This window comes from Cardiocondyla obscurior, linkage group LG06 (assembly GCF_019399895.1).
Source record: "Cardiocondyla obscurior isolate alpha-2009 linkage group LG06, Cobs3.1, whole genome shotgun sequence".
In the NCBI taxonomy this organism is placed as follows: Eukaryota; Metazoa; Arthropoda; class Insecta; order Hymenoptera; family Formicidae; genus Cardiocondyla; species Cardiocondyla obscurior.
The window spans coordinates 7280034-7299162 of NC_091869.1; the positions used below are offsets into that span (position 1 = coordinate 7280034).

Consider the following 19129-nt stretch of genomic DNA (forward strand, 5'->3'; position numbering starts at 1 on the left):
GTTAACATTAATTTAAAATAAAATAATCACGGTGAGTGCTCGACGAGATCACCCTTGACTTTTTCAGCCAGCTCGGTAATCTGGTTGTTAAATTTTCACCTGAAATATGCGTAAAAAAAAAAAAGTGCAGAAACACCTCGCTTTCTAGATGATAATTCGTACGGTCGTCGATATCACATGTTCGAATTTCAACATTATTATATATATATGTATAATAATATCGATCGCCACCTCCAATTCCGATGCTCGCGAAACTTATCGCTCCTCTAGCCGGCAGCAACTGCCTCGACCGCACGCGATATTAGTCCGATCGGTCATTTCGCGGTATACTTCGCTTTCTTGTCGGGAAGAGAGATTTTCCGTGGCGTCGAACATCAATATACAAGCGCGCAGAAATAATGCACACACTGCACGCACGTAAAAATTGGCCGACGAGGGAATTATCCGGCTAACAGTACGGCGCATTGTTCAGCCTGGATGTGATCGGAAGCTGATGCTTTGCGACAATGAACGATCCCGGAGAGGCAGGGCGGCGGAGAAACGTGCGTTTGAAAGTGACTTTCGAGCGAGGCTCTATTGTCATGCTGATTGGAAAGCCCCTCGTTAACGAATCGACCGACCGCGTGTGTGGCAACTCCCGATTGGAACTCCTGATTTTTCAAAGAGAGTCGCGTGCGCACCTTGCCGTGAGCCAAAGGAAAAGAGAAAAACGATCGGGCGTAATCCGAGCCGAAACCGCGAGCGCATAAATTAGTCTGTCGTTAACGTAGGTGTTTGGTGTACGTAATCACAAGGGTGTCCCTCGCGCGTTATCGGCGCAATGTGCACGGTACGATCCCGACGTGTGCACGCGCGGTGGCGGCGGAAATAATTAAAATCGCGTATAAATAAATAATAACGTAATACTATAAATCAACCCGGGGACGACACGCTGGCGGGCTCGATTATATTTATCGTCATTATGCGGTATTTGGCACGCGTCCGTGCCGCGAACGGTGCGGCGTATCTTTGATAATCGCGCGGCGCGATTACGATATCCGAGCCGCGACGAAGCGCGGCCGGCGAGCAGTTTGCAGATTATACAAAAGTGGAGCGCGCCTGTTAGCGATGTAACGATTTAAATTATCGTGACGTTTGAGAACGGACGGGGCAAAACGGAGATTCGCGGGCTCCGATAGAGAGACGAGCGTAAAATTCCAGACTGTTCGTTTCCGAGTCAGATGTCATGCTAAATAGCGCGGGACACGCGGGAAAGCACAGTCGCGCCCGTAGGATCTCGCAGGGTAGGTAACTAACTTCGTCGAGCCGCGTTTCGACCGAATCGGAGTTGCCATGCGACAAGCCCGGCAGCGAACGTGGATGCAGCGTGCGCGCGTAAGGTGAGGAGGGTCGTTGCCATTGTGTGGCAAGGCTGGCGGAGCGTCGCGACCATATTGTACGCGCGTCAAGCTCGCCCGTATTGTTTTGCAATATTTCGCGCACTAATTGGCCTGGAAATTGCTATTTCCTGAAATTACAACCAAGCCCCGAGGTCGCCTTCATTCAGAAGACGTAATAGCACCTAGTTTCTCTCTCTCTCTCTTTCTCTCTCTCATCCCTATCTCTTTCTCTATATTTCTCCTTGTAATCGTGGACCAGTCAACCGGCTAACTCATCCTACGGCGACTACTCGTCGTTCCGATGCCAACTTTTTCCTTGTCTCGTTGATCTCGAAAGGGGTTTACGCGGACAAGTGTCACGTTCGTCGGAAAGCGGAGAATAACGGGGCTAATATGTACCTCTAGTGACGAGTCTGATGAAAGACGATTAACTTACGGCCGTGACACGAGCGAGAACGCTAAGGAACAACGGACAGTTTGGTAATATCACTCGGCTCTCGAGCGAAGATTTGCAAAATTCCTTTATGACTCAACGGGAAAAGTTTATGTCGATTCAGCTTGCGCAAGCTGTCACAGATCACGCTTCGCGAATCACCGTTTATTACTTTACAAAAGATTACAAGATTAAACACGTTTAAAAAATCTCATTTCTTACTAATTAAGCATCGAACGCTAGTAGATCGGATTTAATAATAACCACGCTTTATCGAATACAACGGTGACATCAATAAGGTGCGCTGAATTTTTTCAATAGTCTTAATATTCCAGCGGAATTTTTCATATCGAGAATATTCGCTTTTCTCCTGACTCTCGCTATTAAAATAGGCGAACGAAAGTGGAAGGTATCGCCGCGCGCCGGCCAGCCGACGTCAATAAAGGAACACTCGCTCGACGCGACGACGGTGTTGCCCCGAAATCAGAGCGAAACGAACGAAAATGGACGATAAATTTCATACGAATGTCGTTCGGCGCGGCGCGGCGGAGTTGTAAAACGGTGATTTATTTACAATGCAAGCTAATTGATTTACAATCACGGCTACACACCGGCAGAACCGTTTCGCAGCCGCGGTTTGTCCAATCCCTGCTGCAACTGAACGCTGCGCGCGTATGTGCGCTTGTTCCATTTTTTTTCCTTTTTTTTTCTTTTTTTTTTTTTACCTCCCCCTTTCCCTCATCATTTCACTATAATTACAACTAAGCGCGATATCTGTGAAAAAAAGCAATATCGACATATAACAGATGGAAAGAGCATAATTTTTTATATTGGCTTTTGTTTAAAAAATCTTCGTCTAAAACAACGCTCGCAAGTGACGTTCACGAAGTTTACTGAGAGACACAATAACGATTAAATACACCGGCTCGATATTTCCAGATTTCCGTTATTTTAACCTACTTTCTTTCACCTCCTTTGCGATCCTCCCTTTTCTCTCGTCCGCCCGCTCTTATTCTCTTTCTCTTTCTCTTGCAAGATTTCGTGCGCAATCATAAAACTGATATAAGTATATCTCGCGGATCTGACTCGCGTGTCCATCATCATCGTTTGTAAAAACCAGGTTTTTATCTCACACGCGAAATTATAAAAACGTAAGGTAATCGCAACGACCGCATTGTGCACCATTGATGTATAATCACGTTTAAAAACGTTAATAATGTTTTTACTGACAATTTTACCGATAATGAGTTCTCCGTTTATAATGCTGTAAACAGAATTTGCATCAAAATTGTAAAAAAATTCAAAGATATTGATAGCATGAACTAAAGTTCAGAAATAAATTGAAGAAATAGATCGCGAATTGTGTTAAATAAAAATAGGAGGAACATAGAAAAAAACAAATATATTAGTACCGGAAATTAAATATTTTATCGTAATTGATACTAGAATGAGGTCTCCCGATAATAACAAGAATTACATCTACCCATTACCCTTTCTGTTCAACACATATTACTAGCTCCCTTATCAAATATTAGTTTAATCAAATAGCATTTCTTGCGACTGACGCTAAAATTAATCTTATTATTTTATGAGAGAATCGGAGTAACTCGATGCTATCGCCAAATGGAAATATCAAGCTTCGATGTCAATCCCCTGTCGGCAAATGCAAAAAAATTTCATTGTATTTTAACTTGTTCAATCTTTAAAACGGGGTCTCACCCAAACAAGCCTCGGATTATATACATACAACGCAGTCACGCGATCAATATAACCCCGTTCCCCCGATCTTGTAATTAGCGACATACTATGTCGCCGCTGTGCTCTTTGACTCTGACGACGTATAATCTCTTTATGTCCAGGCACGCGAATACGAATATCAACGCGCAGCTCTCTGTGCATTCGAAAAAAAAAATTGCATTACTAAAGTATGCACAACGAATTATGACAATATGATCTTCTGAGAAAATAAATAAAGGGAGTAGATAAATTCAAAATGTACATATTCCAGACTGCAAATGCAGTTTGCGTGAAGTACGGGAAGCTCTTTTTGTCACGCAACCAGACTTACTAATCGCGACTCCGTCAGCTCTCAGGATTAAGCACATTTAAATTACAGTGAGTTCTTGATGACGCGTTCTCGACACGTTTTCAGAAAGCCCGCGACTCGGATTCTTCCCGCGGGACTCGCGCGGTTACGTGACAATGAAACGTCGCCCTACGTCCAACGCCTTAGTTCTGGTTAACGTGTACACGAATTCTGTCGCGGGCTTGTGGCAATTTACAGCCAGGATCAGTGTCCTTTAACAGACAATCGTACTACTGTCGTCCCCTAATCCTCATATATCTCGGCAACTTCGCACGCTCATCCCGCCGTCGCTGGTGAATGTAAGACGACGCAGGTTCGATCTAATCAATTAACCAAACAGGGTAGGTCATTTAAAAGCTCCTAGTCTTTATTAAATTTCTAAATTTCTGTTTCTGGAAAAAATCACGCGAGCATACACAATATGTCTCATTACGAAATGTATATTTTTTTATTTTTGCAAAAATTATTCGATAAAATAAATCACGTAAATTATAAGTTGTTTAGCTTTTATTATTATTATTTTATTTTATATATTTTTTTTTAGTTAGAGGAAAACATTAAAATGTACCTGCGTACACTTTTCAAATGCCTCAACTTTAAATTTATGTCTTTTAAATGACCTGAAACGTAGCTCTCACATATGTATAAGCCGCTGTGCACAATATATGCTTAATCGTAAAGCTTTCCGCCATGATTTTCGCTTACGAAAAGTAATGCAGTTGAAGGATTTTCCACGAGATGAAAGATTATATGATGCACCATCGCACAAAAGAAAAAAAAATATAATAAAATAAAATAAAATAAAATAAAATGATTAATACTATAATTTGCACAATACACGTATAAAACTAATTATAAAAAAAATTAAACGAATACATTTTTTTTTTACAAATTACAACCTTTATATTAGCTTTATATTGCTTGAATTTCTACCAAATTGATTCATATTAATTTTTACAGATTTAATTCATATTAATCAATACTGAAGCCATTAATATTTGTAACATTTTCATCTTCTAAATGAAAAATACATATTTAAAAACCTATACCTTTTTTTAAAATAAAATATAAAAATATATATATATATATAACAAAAACGTGTAATATAATTCTATCGGTGTCAGAAGTTCAGGTTTAATGCGATATTCGATCAAAGTATGTTTGAACGATGTACGTTCGAACGATCACACGAAAGAGGTAATTAACGGAATCAGCACGCTACTAGGGCTAGTGATTGACAAGGCCATTGAATAGCCCGGTCAAAAGTGCATCGGAAGAGCTCATAATGAACCACGCGGCGATCTGAGGGACAGCACGGTTATTAATATCGATTTTAAAAGGACGCAGCCCACTATCTCCGTGCTAGACAAAAGCAGTAACTGGATCACTCCAGAGTGCAAGGGTACATAATTTTTCGATCGGAACTTCCGCTCTTGCGGTTAAATATGTAATGATGAATCGCGGGAAAGTGTATCGGTATATTGCATTATAATAATATAATCGCTGTAGTTTCATCGCGCGCGTTATAATTATCTTCCCCGTTACAACGAAAACTTTGAATTATTTTACCGTAACACCGGTCGAGCTTTCAATACTTGGCGACATTTTTTTAATATATCGCGACCGTTCCGACGTTCGATATTTTAACCGCTGGTATAATTATAACAAACCCGGCGGCGTGCAGTCGTTCAAATGTTCCGGGGAACTTCAACGGTAACGAAGAAAAGACTTGAATTCACCAAGACTAAAATATCTCGCTGTCGGTGGGATAATGGAAACGCGCTTCGTAAAAGTTATTAGTTACGTAAGGCTTCCACGTCTACGAAACGTCGAGATGAAGAGAGAACGTACGAGGAATACTGCATAATCTTAAGCTCCACGGTTAACAGCTTATTCGGACTCGTATCCCCCGTCTGTTGATACTTGAATCAGATGTACGTGAAACTTCCTTTAACTAATCTTTGGTTCACCGCGTAATCCCGCGGAAACTTATCGCGAAGTTTCTTCCTCGCTCATTTAATACTAATTAACGCACAGCCGTCTAAAACGTCGGCGAACATTAAACGTAAAAGTACAATGCCGATCGAACGTCAGTAAACAGCAATCAGAGCTGCAAGGATTTCTACAGTATCCGGGCTCGATCGTAAACCGGAAGAGCTTATTGCGTATTCTCTGAGCAAACTAGATTCGCCGTGTACAGCTAGACCGTCGTCGTAAATAAAAAAAAAAAAGTCGGAAGGGGATATAACAAGTTTCAAAACTTCGATAATACCGGTATTACGAGCGTTGTTTATTACTACTTGAGAAGAATATGGCCTGATATATTAATTTTGCCTTGATATAATATATTCTGACAGACTAAATAAATGCAGAAATAGAAGAAGTAGAGATGCAAGTTTCTTTAAATAATTATTATTTAATGAACAATAACTTTTAAATAAACGTGACAAGCTGCTGGAAATATATTATATTATTTGTTCAATGGTAAATTATATGGTAAGAGAATTAAATTTACTTTAATATTTTACGGATATTCGCTAAATAAAAAGTAGATTTTTAATTTTTCAATGTCTGCGTGTAAGGAAAAATAAAATCAGTAATACGAATTCTGTAATAATAAAGAAAATACAATGAGAATATTGAAGTAAATGGTTTTTATGTCCATTATAGGAACATTAATTTTCTCGTTGTACATTCTATTTCTATCAGTGACATCGAACATTTTGGTGATTGGAATAGCTGACAAAGTAGAAACTGGGTTACCGGATGCATCCAGTCGGCTAAATCGTTCTACGAGAAGACAAACGTATTCCGTTACCTGATATCTAGAATTCTACATAGGTAAGCGTCATAAAATCGTAATAGCAGTTTGCTAAACGTTGCACGAGATCGATCGTTGACGCGAATCGTAATAGCAAAGCAACCAGGGTTATCAATGCTCCAAATCGCGTGACAGATTTATCAAATTATGAATATCGCGTCATTCAACTGGAAATCGCGATCAGGCAGAAAAATTTATCAGCGTGTTGCATATAGACTCTCCTACTCCCCCCCAATATAGTTTTTCATTAAATTGAATCATACATTTTAATCTTATATTTTAATTTCAAAATTATTAAAGGAAAAAAAAAAAGTAATAAGACCAAACAGAACAATATCAGAAATATAGAAAACATTTTGTTAAATAAGAAAATTATTTATAAAAGTATTCTCACAAATGCTATTTAAATTGCAATTCCACGTCAAGTTTTAATTCACTTCCCCTTTAAAGAAAAAAAAATCGGGCCTCAAATTCGATTTTTTCATTACAAAGTTTCATACTCACATAAAAATTTCTATTTAAGCGAGTTTCACAGATATAATTTAAAAGTAACGCTTTTACAAGAAATTTAAGAACTTCTTGTGTATTCAATTTTTATTACCGTAATACCTCAAATGTACGTAAAGTGAAAACTTTGGAAATCAATTTATGCCAATCTCTACGGAGGAAGGAAGAAGCGGGGATCTAAAATAGAACCACATAGTCTGATACACGACGAGATTCGACGGGTTGAAAATCAAAGGTTGACCACGAGATGCCGTGTCTCGGACCAGAGGAAATTCGAGCTCGAGATTGAGGGTGTTCGCGTCTGTCGGTCCGTCGCTCGGATAGTTGGCCAGTCGGCCCTTTAGCCCTTTAGTGAGGCACAATAGCCGGTCATTGAGGGTTCTTAGACGAAACCGAGAACCGGCGCGGCCTCGTCACCGTCTGATTCACCCTCGCAGATAGGTAGAAGCCATCGCTGTCCGCCACTGAGAGCATCTCCGACACTTAGAAAGGGGTGAGAACGCGTTAGCACTCGAGCTCTCGAGCACAACCATCGAGAATCCAGCAGTCCCTCTCTCTTTGTGCCCTCCGGCATCGTACTTGGTCTGGCCGGGTAGATACCTTTACTCGTAGGGCGCCCTCTTATTTTGCACACCCCTTCGGGCGGGTGTGTATCTTGAGCGGTATTGTGATGGAAATTCTCGCCGCGCACGGCATTCACCCGCCAATCATTCGCCACGAAGAAAACACTTATCAGGGGAGGGTACCCGCCACGTCGACCGTGAGGCGCTGAGAATGGAAGAAATCGCGTCGGGCGCGCAGTCCGACGGCAATAAACGGCGCGGTTCAACGATAAAGCTCGCGTTCATTGTCCGCGCTATCGATACCGCGCGAATTCAGTATGGTAAGTTCGCCCGTTTGAAAGAACTTGAGACGGTAACGAGATGCAAATTGACCCTCTTCGAAGACCAGCCTATTAAGCGATCCGGTTCGAGTCTCAGTCGATTCTCGCCATCGTCGCCGGGACGCTCACGTTCGAGCAATAAAACTCAGCCCTGTCGAAGTAACGGTCGAACAACGCGATGGAAATGTTGTTCCGTCAAGTATTGCAGCGGGCAAACTGTATTCAGCCGGCTATTCAGAGTGGAACGCAAAATTAAAAGTTAACTGTATAAAGCTTCAATAAAACGTTCCGCGACCGTGCTGACAGAAGTAAATTGCGCCCAACGAAATCTGCTCGCGACCGAGCCGAGTATTAATTTATTCGCTTTGAATACGCTTCTCAGATCGCGATGAAATAAATTTGCCGCTGCGTTTGCAGCCGGACAAACGTGGAAATACGCTATCCCCACATCCCGGGAACGATATTTAAGCAATAAAAGCTATTTACGAGATGTCGTTGCGCGAACGACCATTTCGTGGACGTGTTCGACATTTGTACAAATAATAACGTGTGATTAAAACATCAATGGAGGGGGGTTTCAGTTACCGAGACTGGCGAGATTGACGACGTCCGGCGGGGCTCGTTCGATTTTACGTAAAATGTAAAAACTCGCCGAGGAGACGCGTATGAATTCGGGTTGCGATCAAACGGAACGGAGTCATATGAATGTCCGCCAATTACCTTTTAACGACGGGCATCGGCGCGGGATTGTAAACATGCCGTCTCCCGCGGAAATTATGTCGTTCAATAAGAACGATCGGGTCGAGTGCCTACTTTCGATGCTGAGCGTGACTCTCGAAGGTACCGCATAAATCCAGGAAGCGTCCTTTACGCGCCGATTCCTCCGTGCTAAACGCCCGGCGGTCCAGATCGGCCGTGCTTTATGGAGCGCAGAAGCGCACTCCGCCGGACGGCGGCAACGGGCGAACGTGAGGCCCCATATTTCCAGCGGATGTAGAACGATCGTGAGTTGGTATCGCAAATGAAATCACGTACCCGACCGTTGAGCACGGTAGGCGTCCTCCCGTATGTTTGCGAGCGTGGATACGCACGTATACACGCCCGTATGGCACGATACGCGAAAGCGAATACGAATACGAAAACGAAGAGAGATGTAGATTGTGACGACTTCGAGAACGTCCGGCGCGGCGCGCGACCCCGGCTAGCACGCCTATCTAAGTGTTTTTATAAGGATTCGCATGACAATACGATTTTTCTTTAATAGCACAGACATTCTATTATTTCCAACCAATTTTTCTTTCTCCCGTTTAATTGTAAAGATAGCTAGATTGCGAGGATAATGCGCGCGAAAGTGCAGTGACAATCGGGAAACCCTGAATAAATATGCGACGTTTATAGCACCGGAACTACAAATATCCCCATATCTGGGCTAATCATTAATGACCGACAATAACGTTAATAAAGGAGGATCGAGATTACCGCGAACTGTCGTACAGGGTCGACCCAGTTTATCTCTTTTTTTTTTTTTCTTTTTTTATTACGGTAAAATTTTCACGAAAAAACGTATATGTGCTACAACTGGGAAATTAAGCGCGCTGACGTTTCGATATTCAAGAAATGATTTATGAACTTCTCGGACGCCTGTCGCCGATACTCCAAAAATCACCGGCACGTCGGCGCTTGTCCGTGCATGTGTGCAGAAGCGACTCGTATGCGCGAATACAGCGGAAAGAGCGGGACGACAATGAAGCAACGTCCGCTCGCCGGTGCAGCGGCCGGGTTTCACCTGCGCTCGGACTAAAATCAATTGTAATCAACACCGATGTATAAATCAAATCGTCCGTAGGGCAGGCAGCTAACGGAGAATAGGTACAGTAGGAACCGGGCAGAGCAGCGCGTTTCCCTTCGAATGATTTGTCGATGGCACGCTTTACGCGAGCCGCATCGCCGGAGGAATGCTCTCATACCGGGAGTCCCTCCGTAACCCTTTCGCGGCCGATGTGAGAGAAGGAGAGAGAACGTACCGTCGGGAAAAGTTTTACCATATCGACGAAAGTTTTACCCCGCTTATAAGGAAATAATACCTATAACAGACAACGCGCGTATCCCATCGGAAATTTTTCTTTTTTTTCTTTCTTCTTCGATAAAAGTATTACTGCACAATGTTATCGGCTTTCTTGGTGGCTCGAGAATTTTTGCAGTTTTTTTTTTTTTTTTTTTCTGCAAGTATAAATATGTGTTGAATAGAGATTAGACTTGAAAGCAGTGGCGTTCGTTGGAATAAGCACGGACATAAACTCGTCGATTAGGACTTAACAGTCACAAATTTATCGCGACATTTTAACGCAACTGTTCAAAATTTTATGTAAAAGAAAAATGAAATAAGAAATTCTCGTTAAGAGTAACGTTATTCCCGAGAGTAATGAGATTCTCTCTACTTTTTTTCATAAAAGAAAGGAAAAAAAATTATTTTTTAAATTGAACACATGACGATACAATAAAACTAACGCGTTTCAGCTGTAGTTTTACACTTAAAAATTAGCTTAATACAATAGAACGTCGGTCCATTAACTAACCACGTACGCCCGCGGTCGAAATTCTGCGCAAATGCAACTTGAAAATTTCGGCGCAACACCGTATTATGAATATTTATTGCGACTCGTTACACGACAATGTGCATTTTACAACATTTGCCACACTAGAAGAAATACATATTCCCGGAGGCATTGTTGTTAAAGTCAGTGGAAAGCAGCGCGCCATACAGTCCAGTCCAATTTAATATCTTCGTGGCCGGTTATTCGTCCGTAAATTAAACCCGCTTATCGCGATGGACTCCGCATTGTACATGAGGTAACGCACAGCCGAGAGATTATTCAAACTCGGCACGACGATGATCGGAGTTGACAGAGTCTCCGGGAGTGAATTTCGCCCGGCGGAACAATGCGGCCGTGTTGTCTGCCGATGCGCCGCCCGCCTCGCCCTTAACGTCGCAGCAGCCCGCTCCCGTCGGGCGCACACGTGTCGCAGTCGCGTGTGTGCGCGATGCGTACCGCTGCACCTGTCCGAGGCTGAGTGCCGTCGCCACGTAACTCGGTAATGCAGTTTTCATCGAGGAAGTTACGGGCGCGACGTACACGAGAACCCGTACTCGAGAGTCGGAGAGTTTCGGTGGAAGATGTCAGGTCCGGGCGACGAACCTGTAGCTTCTCAAATCTCGACGCGGCCCCGACATCCCGACTGCGAAGCGGAAAGCTTTACTCGGACGCAGGTGTCTCCGGCTTCGACGTCTCCCTTCGCCCCGAGAATAAATCTATACCCTTTTCTTCGTTTCTTTCCTCTTCCCGTCTGTCTTTATCCCGACGGCCTGCCTTACGTCCCACGACGAGAGAGAGACGTTCGTCTTATCAATAAATCGTCGAGAAATTACTTCACCGCCATTTCGTTTACTGCGCTCTTCGGAGAGCTACGTTTCCTTCTCCCCCGGATGAAGAGGGTCCAATTATCCTCACGTCTAAACTACCGATAGCGTCCACGTTCTCTGTTTAATAAATTATCGTTTGCCGGAGGGAGACGCCAAGTTCTCACGGAGTTTCTTATGTCAGTAATAATGATCCAAGAAAAATGGTAATGTTGCGTTCGGATAAATTGTATGAAACGCTTCAACGATGTAATAACGTATACGGCATTTGTAAAGTTATTTATTTTATATATAATTATTAGCAAATTTGAATTAATCTTTTCTTAATGCGAATTCATCGTAAAAATAACAAAAATCATATACTTTAATAATGTTAACAAAATAATAGATAACCGCTTAATAATCTATTATTATAAAGGAGACTAATTATAATTTGCACTTCGATTAGGTCACACGTGCAATTTAATTAATGAATAAATTAATAGAAAAGCGAATGTATGTAATTTGCCAAAATTAACCGAAAAGTATGAACACACAGTTGAATGAATCATAACGTGATTACATCGCGTAGTACAATAAAATATAATTATCCACGGGCTATTTCTAATTTCACGTATGATCGTAATATTCCGCATTAATTACTGCCAATTTCCCGCCTAATACTGAAGCGTACCTATTCGCCGGGGCCCTGACAATTAAACGTATTCATTGTGGGTAATTATAGAAGAACCGCTGTCACTGCGGCACGATGAAAAGTTGCGGCATTACAGTTATTTCGCGGGAACCTAATCCAGAAATTCATATCTGTCTCGTTGTTGTATCGTCAGGATTTCGCGGAGCGTATTTTAAATATCAGAATAATCCGCCCGCTCGATGTCTGCCATCCTTCCTCTCAACCTTTATCTTTGCCCTGCCATCTTTGCGGTCGTACGTCTTACCTCGTAAAACCGAGGCGGCTTATAAGCGTAAGCGGGAGAGTAATCCAAAGCAGCCACCCATAATTTAATGACGTTTAATATGCAGCCGCCACGCGACGAACTATTATTCTGATCTTTCCGGCCCGGTGCAGTTATTCCAGAACCCCCCGAAATCAGGTCGCGGCATTATTATGGGTCCATCCGCCGTTCGCCGTTATTACCCCGAAATTTTAAATCGCCGCGAAAGTTTCGGCGACGATGAAACATTCGTTCGGATAACGCCGGCTAATGAAATACCCCGACGAATTACAAAAATTCCATCACAATTTTTATTGCGTTACATTTTACTCAATATGCAATGGGAAATAAAATTTATCGCGCAAATTAGCAGACTCCAAATTCGAATCAAAATTCATGCGGAACTAGACTCAATTATTTAACGTGCCGCATGTTATATCTTCTCGCATAACGAATTCCAATATTTTGTTAACTAGAATAACAATTCGACGTTAACGAGTAACGTATCTGTGGATTGATGCAGTAAAAACCTGTCAGAAACTGTGAAAATTGTATATTCAGTCAATCTCTCGCCTTCCCTTCTCGCAGCGGAGAGATCGCAACGCCAATTTGAATCTTTTCCAAACAAATAAAGCATTTCACGCCTTTCACGGGCGATAAAATTCTGTATTCGAGGTTGCATCATGGAAACGCTTCGTAGGGGATGTAGAGTGCACGTCGGCGAACATCTTCGCCACCGACAGCACCATCGACGGATGTCGTAGATTCCACTCTCAACTTTCGAGACGACATGAGACGAGATTCGATACTCGAGACGTCAATCCGGCAAAAAACCACGTCGTTGTCGAGATCCGCTTCGCGGCGTAAGTTTTTACCGGTCGCCTCGGAGGCGACTTTAAGATTGCGGTATTAACTCGATAACTCTGGACCGCTAATCTATTTGGCCGCCATAAGTAGAGAGATATTAATTCGACTTGTTCCGTTAAAGTGATTGTCATTAGACATTGCGAATTGATATGAAAAAGTGAAACTTGCGTCTAGCATCGCAGATATAAATTAGCAGCTCGATAACAATTTACGGTGCGCCGCTGTTGAAACAATTAATAATTTGTAAAATGTTGGCTGAAAAATATTTTAGCGCGTATCATTTTCTACAGCCATTTAGACAGCTCGATGACAGCGGGAGTGTCATTCTGTCGACGCATACAATTGTCGCGAACATCGTAAAGGTAACGTTTCGCAAAGAAAGGTAAATTACGTAGATCGAACGCAAGTCGTCGCGCTTTGTTATTCGTTAACGAAGCGCAACGTACCTACATTGAAATGAAACTCGTCTACTTGGTTTCTTATTGCGATCGCGTATCTTACCACAAATATACAGCATGAAGGCGGTCGTCCCTGCCTCTTCACCGAGCTTCACCTTAGTTCAATCGACACCTGATGAATAAAATATTAGTTCTCATGCATTATGATAAAAATGTTTAGGCGGCGAGCTCGTTAGTCGCGTTCCTCGAGTATCTCAGTCCAAACATCGGTGTAATAGTAATGGTTTCGATCAATGGAACGGTCTCAAAGCAGCATACGGACAGGTGTATTCGTCTCTCTGGTATTGTGCAGTCGTTCTTGAGAAAACATTAAGACTAAATATTCAATCGGCTATCTAATGGTCATCATTACAGCTAAATATTGAGTATCAATAAACCAGAACGATCAAACATGACGGGATTGCGGGTCATCCCTACGCAACGACACGAACACGTACATACACAAAAGGGTGGAGACGCGCGCATTGACAAGGCACGCACAGATAAGGATCATATCTTAATCATCACATATCTAAACATCGATCAACTAAAGCTAGAGATACGGACCTTCGACAAAAAACGTAAAAAAGAAAACAAAAAAAAAAGAAAAAAAAAAGTAACAAAGAGAGAGAGAAAGAGAGAACAAGTCAATCGGTGTCAATCGAGTCGGAGTGGTGGTAAAGTCACACACTGCTTGATACGAAAATCAATCGGTATATAATCGAATATACACATATCCATATATATGCGTATACATACATCTTGATACGTGTGAGTCTAAGTACACATATGCAAGGATCGAGTCTGCATGTACGTATGTATAGATATATATGCTACGGTTAGTAACGTTCAAAGGTGGTGATTGGTGTTAGCATGGTCGAGCGACGATCGAGGCATCAAGAGAATAAAGGGAGAGGTAAATAGTGAAAGACAGAGATATAGATAGAATATATATAATATATATAAAGAGATAGTAGTAAGAATACAGGGGAAAGACAGACGAGTATTATGTATGTAAAAGCGAAGTCTATACGCGTGAAGAAGAAAGAAAAAGGAGAGGACTAGGGCTTTTAGAGAAAAAAATCTACTGACTAATCCTAATTGCAAACCAAACAAACGAACCAACCTCCTCGGTAAGGCCTAGCCGAAAATGTTCGCGGGGCCCCTGTAACAAAAACATATATAAATCATAAGAAATCATAGAAGAACAAAAAGAAACAACTACTTGACTGTAATGAGTGGCAGACGTTATGTTACAGTATCACATGAGATCGAAAGATGAGGAGAGATCGGCGATCAGGGTGTCAAACGCCGCGCCGATGCTTCACCGACCGAATCGCATTAACTCGCGATCCGTCTCCTTCCGTCACGTCGAGCATCAAGTATATCCGTTACGACAATCGACGTCGCACTTTTCCTCGCTCTCTGTCATTTTTATTTTACAATGACCTTCGTCCAGAAAAAAAAAAAAAAAAAATTATTGCAATGAAAAAGTAATAAAAATCTCTAACGTTCACGCGCTTCCAAACGTTTCCTGCGGAACAATATTAGGCGGGCAATGGCGTAACGTATTTGCCTGTAATTGCGAACGTTTGTGCGGAGAGTTCACGCCGGGCACGAATACGAAAACAAAACTGCTCCCGTTTGACACCCCTGCAGATGCACAGTCAGCTATATACATTTTTTTTATTCTTCTTTTTTTTTTTTTTTTTTTTACGGCCATTGTCGGCGGCGAAGGGTGCGATCGGAGGAAGGGTGGTGCATTGTGGTGGCTGTTGAGCGCGAAATAAAGTTTGCACCGCAAACCCGCTTTTCGCCCGCGATTAGCTGCTATCGAAAGCACGGTCGGTTGACGAATAGCCGGCTACGCTTTCACACAACCGCTCGGTTTAAACCAGCTCAAATCGAACGCGCGATCGTGCAATCTTATTCAGCACGGCGAAATTGGCACGAAATGAATGCGAATTGTTGCGCATCCCGAAGGGGACGGGAGGCGGGAAGGGGAGGAGGAAGGGGGACAACGTGTCATTACACAGGGTGCGTGTGTACACGCCGTCCACCGCGACAATAAACATTGCGCAATGCATAAGTATTTCAATCCCGTAAATGCAGTTTCGACGTGGATGCATAAATAAATTTTCCGGCAAATTGATACGAAAATGCGAATAACGCATCGTATTTAACTTCTCGTGCCGAGATGAAAACGAAATGAGTGGAGGTATAATTATTTTAGCGTTAAAATCCGGCGGTCCGGGGTGAAAGGGAGGGATGGCCGGCCGGCGTGTAAAGCGCGGATGCATTGAGAATGCGACGAGAAATACGGACGTGTTTGTTTCCATCTACATATTTTCGCGAATGCTGAACCGATGATCCCTCTGTTTCGCGTCGAACGATGCTGCGCGCGGATACGCTTGTCGTTCCAATTACTCTCCGATGCGTTAAAAAACTGGAGTAAACACGTGATATACTAGTCTCTATACCGGCGTTACAGTTTTACATACGGTTTGCGGAGCCGGGACGGCGCGCGCGCGCGCACGCAAACGCGAAATATTGCATAATAAATCCTGTCCTTTATTTCCGAACGTACGTACGTCCGGGGGTTTTATTTTCCCTACCGGCGCGCGTAAAGCGATCATCACCCGTTCTCTATCAAAGATGTATGCGCCGAACGGTTACGTCGCGTGTGAAAATGGCGGAAGCGATAGAGATGTACGGTATCGCGCGCGCAATATCTCTCTCGCATCATCGTCGCTACGCACACGGAAATAAGTGTCGTTACGATTTTTTCCTCTCTACGACGTAATCGTACCGGTAATACAGCGAGTTTCTAATTTACAGGCGGCCGCGATAAGAGACCTGATAACGGTGAGGGGAAAAGAGAAAAGGGAGGAGAGAGAGAGAGAGAGAGTGCCTTTTACCCTTTCTGTATTATTCGCATTCATTACATTGCAGAACGCGTTCGCCGGAAGATTAAGTTTCTCCATCCGTTCGCTGCTGCTACGCTTTGTTCCACTCGGCATTACGGTAGTTCATACAGAGAAGCGTATTACTATCGCCACGATGGCGCTACGTAGTAAGTTATACGTAGGAGAAAGTCGATGGATAATGGCCCCATTGTAAGTGGTACACCGAGATAACGGCAAAGCGGATGTGAACCTTTTTGTCGAAAAATTGTACCTCCCGCGAACGTTACGGGGATCAGCGATTCTCGATAAGCTCGCGATTATTCGGAAATTGTTTCTTAATAGCGGCATGAAAGATTCACGAAATAAAAGCAAAATGCCGAACGAAAGTCGGCGGAGCGCTCACGGGGGGTCGGCTTTATCGGGAAGCGCGGCGCCTCCGCGGCCGATTTCCGCTCGTGCCTTTAACGTGAGGCAACAAAAATGTCGATCTGTTGTTTAAACTAACGTAACGCTGTCGAAATGGCTAGGCCGCGCGACGTGATAAACGAGAAAATATTGCTAAGTGCGATCTCACACGGGAATACGGTATATCTCGCGGGGAATAAATCAGACTCGAGATTTCAGACGCCGGCGATAAATACGTGCGCACAGCTGGTTAGAACCCTGCACGACGATCGATACTTATTACGCTCCCGGAGCAGTGCGACTTCACTGAATGTTATGAGAACAGCTGTGCGTGGGCAACATTTTAAAACTCGAGGTCTTACCTGTTGTTTAAAGACGCGGCATACGAGCCGCCCCCAACGTTCTCGTTAGACGCCGAGTCTCTAACGGACGTGTATCTCTTGAGACGAAATTAAAATCGGACATTGGCAGTAGTATCGGAGGGACAGAGGGAGTCAGTCCGGCGGACGTCAGTCTCGTTTCTTAATCGACGCGACAAAACTGCGCCGAGCCGAGCGTTAATTGAGAATCTTGCCGGGACAGTCGGCAGTAACCTCGTGGTGTCCCGAATGGAAAGATCCAGCTAAAGGACGTCCTCGCTGTGGCAACATAATCTCGGAAATCCAACGGGGGTAAAGTGTGGCGACGATGGGGTAGATTGGCGGAAGTTGGTGTTAACGGAGGTGTGTGCGGCGAAGACTGCAGAGGGTCCCAAATGTGCTGGCTTTCTCGTGTCCGCGCTGTGTGTTATACATATGCAGCATACGAAGTATACGTGGAGGAGACACAGGCGTGACCGGCCCGAAAGTCTCATAACACTTGGAAACAGGTGGCGTACTCTCGTCTTATTGCCTCGACTAGTTTGCGCCGAAGACAGACAGAGAAAGAGCGAACGAGAGAAAGGAAAACAGGAGTGGAGAGAAATGAGAAAAAATAAACCAAATAAGAAAGAGAAAGATTAAAGGAGCCAGGGACAGCAGTCGATATTCGCGAATGTAGGGAAAAGGGCGAGAATGCGAGGGACGAAAAAGACGCGCGACGAGCTGCCGGTCAATGGGCAACCGAGGAAAATTACCGATCCAATGTCAATTGAGAGCAAAGGAAAGATGAGATGCACACGAGAGACGTTTGACTGACCGCTCCGGACGTCTCCTTCTCTTTCTCTGGCCGTTTCTTAAGCTGCAAGCTCGAATGTAAATCCCGCTGTAGGAAAAGATGTTACTACTGGAAGTTTAATTAGTAAGACATACCTAACAATCGAGATGTGATTACCTGTGTGACTTTGTAAGTGATACAGGGCTACAATTTCAGGAAGGTGAGGTAATTTGAAATTTCAACACGTTCACATTAATACGTTCCACGCATGCCAAAAACTGTGTTTGCACCAAACGTAACGTTGTGTCGCGTTTCATCACGAGAGTTTTCATGTTTTCGTGTTAATTACGTAAAAGAATGTCAGGCAAGTATTTGTAAAACAAGTATTCGTTCGCATCGCTGGTATGTAAAAAAAAAAAAAAAAAAAAAAATTTTAATAGAAAAATATGCATGGAGCTTCGTTCATCTATTATCGTCGTTGGCTACTTGGCGGCCTTTTGATAAGGTTTTTTCTTGCCAAGAAATCGGAGGACAACGAAATCAAATCAATAAACCGAGATACATAACGTAAAATGTCATCGCATTGTTATGACGAACACATGCCGGCACTAATACGTTTCTGATCACTCGTTTCAGTAGAACAACACCGATGATACGATCAGCCGTCGAATGGCGGCGTCTAGTAAAGCGCCTTTTTCACACGAATCAGTTTCAACCGCGACACTGTGCGCCTGTGACGCTTCGCTATCTGAAAGCTCTCATTCGTACCCGTGTACTTTCAAACGAGAATTTTTTCACAGACACACGAAACAGTGACGCTGTTAAAACTGGTTCGCGCGCGAAAAGTATGTCTACTGCGCATAACTATTCGACAAAGCGACTCCGCAATTTGCCACTCCACGCGTCACATTTTGCCTT

The 19129-nt window shown here is 43.3% G+C and overlaps 1 protein-coding gene across 4 annotated transcripts in view; it reads right to left on the minus strand.

Annotated features, from left to right (window-relative positions):
• The window catches only part of LOC139103462 (synaptogenesis protein syg-1), a 256134-nt gene that overhangs the window by 202153 nt on the left and 34852 nt on the right, over positions 1–19129 (minus strand). For 3 of the 4 annotated variants that reach the window (XM_070658153.1, XM_070658154.1, XM_070658152.1), the window contains one exon: positions 14893–14931. The exons of the other annotated variant lie outside the window; for it this stretch is intronic. In XM_070658153.1, coding sequence (XP_070514254.1) covers positions 14893–14931 — 39 coding nt within the window. The remainder of the gene's footprint in view (positions 1–14892; positions 14932–19129) is intronic. 4 annotated transcript variants of the gene reach the window in all.